We start from the raw sequence: 9,834 nt of genomic DNA on the forward strand, positions 1-9,834 counted from the left end.
ATGGAAAAACACTCTTAAGAATTTCCACTAAAATCAGGAATAGGACAAGGTTGTCCAGTTTTTCTACTCTTGTTCAAAATGTTGGCTAAAGTCTTAGGAGCAGTAAGAGAAGTAAATAAAAGAGATACAAATAGGAAAGGAAGAAGTAAAATTATCCTTATTTTTGGATTGTGTGACTCTCTATAAAAAATCCTGAAGACTCTACCAGAAAACACTTATACCTGATAAACAGTTTTAAACAAAGTGGCAGAATATAAAATTATCATATATAAACCAATAACCTCTATATGTGCCAGTAAAGAACATGTTAAGAAATCAGGAAAATCCATTCAGTCTTGGAATGAACCTGACCAAAGTAGCGAAACAGGACTCCAGCCACTCAGGAATAAAGTTAAAAATTAAATGGGGCATCATTAAATTAAAGGAAGCAAATAAGTGAAAAGAGAGCCTGCAAAATGGAAGGAAGTCTTTGCAGGCCATCCATCTCACAGAGGATTAATACAACATTCAAGTTTCTCAAAAAACTACACAACAATAAATCAAATTACCCAATTATTATAAAAGGACTAATTAAGTGCAGTTATCAAAAGATGAAACACAAATAGCCAATAGGGCTGGTCAGATGGCTCAGTGGGTAAGAGCACCCGACTGCTCTTCTGAAGGTCCAGAGTTCAAATCCCAGCAACCACATGGTGGCTCATAACCATCCATAACAAGATCTGACGTCCTCTTCTGGAGTGTCTGAAGACTTCTACAGTGTACTTACATATAATAAATAAATAAATCTTTAAAAAAACAAACAAAAAAACCCCCCCAAACCCCCCCAAAAATCCCAAATAGCCAATAAAGTGTTTTAAAATGTTCAGCCTCATGAATCATCAGAAAAATTTAAGTCAAAACTGCACTGAGAGCCGGGTGGTGGTGGCGCACGCCTTTAATCCCAGCACTTGGGAGGCAGAGACAGGCGGATTTCTGAGTTCAAAGCCAGCCTGGTCTACAGAGTGAGTTCCAGGACAACCAGGGCTATACAGAGAAACCCTGTCTCGAAAAACCAAAAAACAAAGAAACAAAACAAAACAAAACAAAATAAAAAACTGCACTGAGATTCCACCTTACTCATCAAAACAGCAGTCATTAAGAAATTAAGTAACAGGCTTAGGAAAGACAGACGCACAGCTAGGAACACTTGTGGCTCTTCCAGAGGATCACTCATGTCAGGAGGCTGATAACCATCTCTAACTCCAGCTCCCAATGCCTTCGAAGGCATCTGCACTCACGTGGACATACCCACATGTAGTACACATAATTAAAAAAAATAAAAATAAGTCTCAAAAACAGGAAAAATAAATACTGGTGAGGTATGGACAAAACTTACACACTGCTGGTGGGAATGAAAACTAACCCAAACATTATAGAAGTCAGTATGACTGATTCTCAAAATTCATTCTACCTTATGACTCAGTTACTTCACTTTTGGATATTTACCAAAACCAAAACAAAAGCAGAAACAAAACCACATCAAAACATCATAAGAATACTTATAGATTAATGATTACTGAAGCATTCTCCACAATAAGTTATAGAACCAATCTAGGTGTCCAATAACAGAGGAACAATAATATGTGATATATATATATATATCACACACACACACACACACTGTAGTTGTTTCCAGCCATAAAGGACAGAACTATGTCATTTGCAGAAAAGAAAATGCATATCAGAGTTAATCATCTTGTCTCAGGAAGACAAAATTTTATGTTCTTTCATTTGTCATTAGAATTTACATACATAAAATAATGTATTTTTAAATAATTTTAAAATGAAATAATGCAAAACTGCCTGACTAGGGGAACAAAGTGGATTAATAGGAATGAGGAGGGAAATGAAAACGGAGTCAGTGGGGTAAGGAATGTGCTGGACAGACAATATAAGCTTATATGGAAATTTTTTAAAAAATTAAAATAAAAATTGGAATAACAGCTTTTAAGCAGATATTTATTTCATAGAATATTTACTTACTTCAATTTAACTATGAAACTTAATAATTTGATTATTTTAATTGACTTGATATTTGTGTCATTTTTTAATTTAATCTTACTTAAGAATAGGTCAGGATATGTAATTTATAAAATACTAGACACATAAAAATAAAATTATATTACTGAGCTGAAGACAAACTTTATTTTCTATTTTAAGCCACTGTGCCTTTCAAAAATGTATAATACATATCATGTAAAAAAATATATGAGGAATATTGTACTATTTTATTTATTTAAAACACTGTCAATTTCAAAGTGATCATTCATTTACATTTAATATGTAGTTTGACTAGAATAACTTTATTAACCAGGGTAGAAGGTTTTAACATTAAAATAAAAAAAGTTAATTACCTTCAAATAAACTGAGGTCTCTTCGTAGCCGTGGTCCATAAAGCCCTTCTAAAATACTCTCAAAACCTGTTTTCAAAGAGAAAAGTATATTAGCTCCTGGAAAAGCTTTATTTTTTTAAATGATCAAAACTTCTAAATTTTATATTAATCAAAAAATAATTTACCATAGTATACCTGTCATTTTTGCCCAGTTTAAAGTGACCTAGCTAATTATATAGTGAATGTTGCATTAAGATTGCAAAGTAATTAGAATAGTGAAATGCATATATTAACCCAAGCTAAAGTACTGTCAAGCACGACCTAATATGTAAGTCAAGAATGCTGATGAGAATGTGGGAAGAGGGGAATAGTCACTCACTGTTGGTGCGACTACAAAATTGTGTAACCACAATAAAAATTAGTTTGGAGAATTCTCAAAAAGCAAAATGTACATCTATCATATGACATACGTATAACCCTCTGTGGCATATGCTCAAATAACTTGATATCATATTCCATATATACTTGCTTGGCTATATTCATTGCTGCTCTATTCATAATAACAGAAATGGAAAAAGCCTAAATGTTCTACACTGATAAATGGATAGTGAAAATGTGATGTAGGTACACTAGGTAATACTAGTCATGTGTAAAGAAAAATTAAATCATGAAATTTGCAGGTAACATGATGATGGTGCAAGGGGCTGAGCGTGGGGGGAGCTACAAACAGGGCGCAGTAGGAAACAAGTACTATCAAAGGGGAAATGGGAAAATCAGGCAGGGAGACTTTATGTGGGAAAGAGAGATGTAAAAGGTAATATTGAGGGGAAGAAAAGCAGGGATAAAGGACACTAAAGATGACTGGAAAAACAAACAAACTTTATACTTACTTACAAATACATATACATGTGTGTAAATTTTTAAATAAAGTTATGCTACTCAGGGTGACAATGTTCCCCAAAGAGCTCTTGACTAAAAAAATTCTTGGTTCCAAGCAGGGTAACCTTATCCCTTTGAACTGTTGATCAGGGACGTCCAACAGACTCCCAAGACTTGTGGTTAATGTGAAGAACTCAAGGGCGCTTCTATGATTTTTACTAAATACTTAAGTAAAATATCTTACATTTCATTTTGTACTGCTTAATAGAAAATGGAAGAATATTCCTACTCAGATCTTAATTTTAATTTTTAAATATCACATAATTTCTTCCTTCCCTTTAACCTCTCCCATGTTCCCCTGACCTCCTGTCAAATTTATAGCTTTTTCTTAAAATGTATTGTCATTGTCACATATATTTTTCTACATAAAAACATAAATATATAAATACAATCTGCTCAGTCTACTTCGTGTTACACTTATATGTATATTAATTTGTAAGAAATCAGCCTAGACTAACCATGTGTCACCCAGTAGCAGGGGTAAATTGAGACATGTGTTATGTGGCTTTGTTTTTATGTGAACATTCAGAGTGTACTTGCACAAACCTAGAGCATATCACCTATGGATTTCATGTTATGTATATGTACAGCAAGTTATATTACTGAATAGTGTAGCTAGTTATAACAAACCAGTAAGAACTCTTATTTATAAACTCAATATTGCAACCACAGAAAGTTACACTAAAATATGAGATCATGGCAGGGATTTCTGGTTTTGTTTTAGCTCCAGTATAGTGCTACTGGACCATCATTCTACCTACAATTCTTATTTTTTGAAAACTTAATGAGTACTATATCTACATCACTCTTCACCCTCCGACTTCCCTCTCTAACTCCTCCTGTGTCCACTATTTATAATCTCTTCTTTAGGTATTATTGTTACATATACATATGCATATTTATTTGCATATGCATGCATGTGTATATAAGCATACTGAGTCAGTTTAGCTCTGTTTCTTCATACATTTGTTGGACCAAGAGAAATTGGATTGTATATGGAAGTCTGTCCAAGGAAGTATCATATTCTCATCCTCTCAGCAGGCATTGACCATCTATCTATACAGTTTATCAGCCAGGAGTGGAATGGGGTTTTCATTATCTACACTGGCATGTAACTTGTATTTGTCATTATGCTGATTTCGCTCATGTAGCCATATGTTATGAGCTTCTTGTCATATATAGAAGACACTATCAGATAGCAGAGGTTTTTGCCTTCTATCTCCAGTTAAATGGGCTTTAAGTCTAATTAGATAGCTGTTGGTTAGTCAAAGATCTAAGTGCTGCTATTGTACCACTGTGAATATGCTGATCCATTTGGTGTGATTTGTAGGCTTTACATCTGGGTAGAACAACTGACTGGTCCTCTCTCTTGGCAGTTTACATACCACCTTCTGATACTATAAAGAGTTGAACCTCAGGGAGAAGGCATTCAGATTGGTTCCAGCTAAATTCCTAGAAATTCTGTGTCCAAAATATGTGGTATCTTCAGCTATAGTGCTTCACCTTCATATTCTGGGAGGCAACCAAAACAAGCCATGGGAGTCTGAGGCTTCTTCCTCTCTGATGACTCTAGCTTGTGTCTAGCTGACACACAAAAAGAGGCTGCACACCATCTTATGTTACCAAACAAAGCTTCCAGTAAGCGCATGTCTGAAACGAGTCTGCACTAGGTCCTCTGAATATGTTATTATAGCTTTCAGTTTAGTATTTTTGTTTTTAATAAAATTTGAGAAGATAAAAACCAATATATCAAATGAAAAACAATTATTCACAAGGGCATCCAAGAGAGCTAGAGACAAATAAAACAAAGGGAGAGAGAGAGAGAGAGAGAGAGAGAGAGAGAGAGAGAGAGAGAGAGAGAGAGAGAGAAAGAGAAAACAGCAAAGCCCAGGTTCACTAAGAAACCATACCTAGGTGGAGAGCAACTGAGCAACCTTGGGGTTTCACTCACACATATGTGAACACAAACACAAAAAGTTGAATAAAAAAACAGATATGAATAGGTTTATAGGGACAGTAATATGGTTTAGTGGGTAAAGGAGTTTGAAGCTAAAACTGATGATATGAATTGATCTCTAGAAACAACATAGTGGAGCGAACTGACTCCCAAAAGTTGCCTTTTGACCTCCGTATGTGTGACATGGTACCCGCCTTCCAAATAAATAAACGTTTTTTCTTTAATTTTGTTTATATATACTTCCTTATTTGTTTCACATTAGTTTCATTTATATTTCTTCTCATTCTCCATCCCAGATAGCAAAATATTTTGTAATAAATAGCTGTTTTCCTTTATGACACAGTAGTTTTACAAGTTTCATCATGGCAAGCCTGTATGGAAAGTATTCTATTTTTACTACAAATTACCTATTCTTGCCTGTACATTCCCTATGCCTGTGACCAGTCCCCTTCTAATGGCCCCTATTTTCCTTTTCCTTAGATTCTTCAGGTAGGCGAAAAGACAGTATTTGTCTTAGTTAATGTGGTAGTTTGAATAAGAATGGCCCTCATAGGCTCATATATTTCAATGCTAAGTCACCAGGAGTAGAACTGTTTGAAATGATTAAGACGTGTGGCCTTATTCAAGAAAATTTGTCACTAGAGGGTGAACTTTGAGGTTTCAAAAGCCCATGCCAGGCCTAATGTTTCTTTCTTTCCTTCCTATTGTCTGCATACCAGGATGTAGAACTCTAAGCTACTTCTCCAGGACCAGGTCTTCTGTGCTGCCATGCTGCATGCCATGATGATAATGGACTAAGTCTCTGAAACTGTAAGCAAGCCACCAATTAAATGCTTTTCTAAGAACTGCCTTGGCCATGGCATCTCTTTACAGCAACAGAACAGTAACAAGTCAGAAGTTGGTACCAATAGGGTATTGCTGTGTCAGGCTTGACCATGCTGCTTACTGGTTGAATGTAGACTTTGAACTAGAAAAGCCATTAAATGCTTTTGAGTGGGACTTTATGGGCCATACTACTAAGAGAATGGTGCTGAAGGTGATTTGAACTATGTAGAGCAAGCTCAAGAAGTTTCAAAGGAAGAGTATTAATAAGTAGTCTAGAAATCATTCTTGTTATATTTTGGGAAACAATGTGGCTGCTTTTTGTCCTTATTCTAAAAATCGGTCTGAAGCTAAATTGAAGAGTTTTGGATTAATCTCATTGGCAGAGTAGACTTCAGGACAGCCTATTATGACTCTGTTATGTGGTTTATTAGTAATCACTTTTGTGGAGATTTATAATAAAAAAAAAGAGCAGTCTTGACAAGAGAAATATAAAATGTACAGTTTGAGGAGAAGAGGAGCACCAAGAAATGTAATGGAACTAAGTCCTCAAGCTAAGCTCAAAAAGATAAAAAGTTTAAAAAGCCTGATGATAAATGAGATAAAGGGAGTGGTAACCTCAGAGTAAGACCCCTCCATGCTTAGCTTCCAATTTGTGAAAAGATATTAAAAGAAAGTTTAAGCAGTGAACAAAACCACTAACAACAGAAAGCTTGTGAAAATGTAATTAAAACTATGGGCCAAGTTCCAGCCCTAACTAGCAGCAGAACTCAGTTGGCATCATCAGCCAAGTGGTTCTGACTTTATCAAGGAAAATACAAGAAAGCAGTAGTGGAATCTCCTTCTGGGCCTAAGGAAAGCTACTGAGGCCAGGCATGTATGTGTCAGGGCTGTCCTTGCATGAAGGCCTGGAGAGTCCAATGTATGAAGGTGTGAAGGTAAAGCCTGAATTGTGTTAGAGCTACTACCCAAAGATGCTAGAGATGCCAGAGTTGTGAGCTACCTGCCAATAAGAGCTGTGAACAAGGACTAGAACCAGCCCAAGTGAGAGAAATGTGTTGTAGTAAACAAAGTTGGAAGGAGTTGGAGTTCTCAAGAACAATTTGACATCAGACATGGAGATGCAGAATCTGGAGTTTGCACTGCTGGTTTTCAATCTGGCTTTGGTATGGTATTTTACTATGCTTCCTTTCATCACTTTTGAAATGGTTATGTATATTCTGTGCCAATGGATATTGAAAGTGTTACCTGTTTTTTGATTTTGATTTTACAGGATTACAGTTAAGATATAGCCTGGAGTCTCAGAAGAGTTTGGACTTTGGACTTTCAAACAGTGTCGAGGCTAAAAGATCCTGAGGACTTTTGAACTGAATGCATTTTGCATTACGATATGGCTATAACCCCATTGGGGCTGGGGAGTGGAATGTGCTAGTCTGAATAAAATGGCCCCCAATAGGATCAAAGATTTGAATGCTTAGTCACCAGGGAGTAGAAGTGTTTGAAGAACAAATTTGAAGTGTGGCATTCTTGGAACAAGTGTGGTGGCCTTGCTGGAGGAAGTACGTCACTGGGGGTAGGCTTTAATGTTTCAGAAGCCCATGTCTTTCTGCTGCCTGGGGATCACTTATAAAGAAGTTTCAGCTACTTCTCCAATGCATATCTACCTGTGTGCCACAACGTTCTCCACTATAATATTGAACAAAGCCTCTAAAAGCCCCCAATTGAAACTCTTTCTTTTATAAGAGTTGCTTTGGTCATGGTGTCTTTTCAGGGACTAAGACAGTCTAGCTTATTTATTAGCTAGATATCATAGTTCCATCTATTTTCCTCTAAACATAACTTTAATCTTCTTTATGCCTGAATAATTACTATATATATGATTGTGTATATGTACACACACACACCTCTTTGTCCTTTAATGGGATCCTAAGCAGGTTTCATAACTTGGCTCGTGTAAATTGTGGTCCAATAAACATTAAGTATTGTGGTGATTATTCTTACTTGTAAACTTGAACACATATGGAATTAACTAAAAACTAAAAAGGAAGGAGCACAAATTTGAGGGATTTTTGCTTAATCTGAAGTAAAGATCCATTTCTAATTTGAATCTTTGAGGTAGGAAGACTCCTCTAATCTGGGCCATGACCTCTGCTGCTTTAGCCATGTGTGTATACATTTATATATATATGACATATGCATGTATGTGTTTATATATATATATAAACACAGAAGAGAGAGGGAGCGGAGGGAGGGAGGGAGGGAGGGGGAGGGGGAGAGGGAGAGAGAGAGAGAGAGGGAGAGAGAGAGAGAGAGAGATTGACTGAGATTCATTCTACAAGTTCTGTTATCTGACTCACACAGGCATGTGTGTGGGGTATGTATTTTATGCTGACTGACTCACTCAGAAGTTGTATAGCTAAAGGACATGGTGGCTTTATTTTAGTGTTTTTTGTTTGTTTGTTTGAGGGAACTCCAAACTGCTTTCCATGGTGTCTAGACCAATTCACTTTCTAACAGTGCATAATGGTTCCTTTTTAAAGGTATTTTCACCAACAATTTTTTTTTATTGATACAGTCCTTCTGACTTATAAGAGATGATATAATGTAGTACTAATCTGCATTTTCCTGAAAGACAGATGTCAAAACATGTTTTCATATATTTGATGGCCATTTTTACTTCTATCAAAAAGTATCTGTTCAGTTTATATATTTATTGACTGAATTTTACTTATTGGATGTCTGAGTTTGGCGTTCTTTATATGTTTTGGTATTAGTCCCATCAGAAGAACAGTTGTCAAAGATTTTTCTGCTCTCATGCAGGTTTTATCTTCGTTCTGTTAACTGTTTTCTTTACTGCCAGAGCTTTTAATTTCATGATAGCCCATTTCTCAATTCTATTTCCTGAGCTACAGGAGTCCTATTCAGAACACCATTGCCTATCCCTATAGTTTCAAGCATTTCTCTTAAGTTTGCCTTTAGTAGTTTCAAATATTTAACTTTTATTTTAAGGTCTTTGATTCATTTTGAGTTGATTTTTGTATAGGATGAGATGTGGATCTAATTTCATTCTTCTACAAATGACAAAGGGTAACTAGCCAGGAAGTCGGGAATTAGGGACCATGGCCAACTCTCATTATCCCTTCCTTATGTCCCCTCTCATCTAATCAGGAAGAAAAGGGACCCCAGTCTTCCCAGATGCTCTTCAGGATCTTGAAAATCACTGCCAAGTGCAAAGCCCCTGAGAATGTTCAGTCTTCTCAACTCTGATTACATGACTGGCACATGATAGTATTTGATTGTTAAGAGAAAATTTATCCCACTATACATAGCCTAATGTTAAATCGGTAATCTCCATGTACTCAAAGCATAATTATAATCTGGTATTTGGTTTACCATAAAAAATGGCTATGATCCCACTATACTTCCCCCTATCAACATGCAAGCCCATAAGAAACACTATCTCAACTAATCCCAACACAGTCCTCACTGGCAAGGCTCTTGCACACATGGTTTTTCCCTGGAATGAACATTATCTGTTTTTTTCAATTACATCCTCAACAATATAAAATTTTTGCTTGTTGGTCTTCTGTCCATCTATAAATTCTTTAAGTGATTACCAACAAAGACTTGACAGAAGTGGTCTGACTTCCTTAGCTGGCCTCCCCTATAAAAATATGCAGATAACTTGTCTACAATGGTCTGGTTAAAAGGCTGTTCATTTCTCCAACCTGGTTTTGGTGACTT

At 36.1% G+C, this 9,834-nt stretch overlaps 1 protein-coding gene across 9 annotated transcripts in view; it reads right to left on the reverse strand.

Annotated features, from left to right (window-relative positions):
* The window catches only part of Lcorl (ligand dependent nuclear receptor corepressor like), a 144,971-nt gene that overhangs the window by 102,817 nt on the left and 32,320 nt on the right, over positions 1-9,834 (reverse strand). For all 9 annotated transcript variants that reach the window (XM_021211078.2, XM_029545458.1, XM_029545454.1 and 6 more), the window contains exon 2: positions 2,394-2,459. In XM_021211078.2, the coding sequence (XP_021066737.1) occupies positions 2,394-2,459 (66 nt within the window). The remainder of the gene's footprint in view (positions 1-2,393; positions 2,460-9,834) is intronic.

The sequence above is a fragment of the Mus pahari genome, chromosome 13 (assembly GCF_900095145.1).
Source record: "Mus pahari chromosome 13, PAHARI_EIJ_v1.1, whole genome shotgun sequence".
In the NCBI taxonomy this organism is placed as follows: Eukaryota; Metazoa; Chordata; class Mammalia; order Rodentia; family Muridae; genus Mus; species Mus pahari.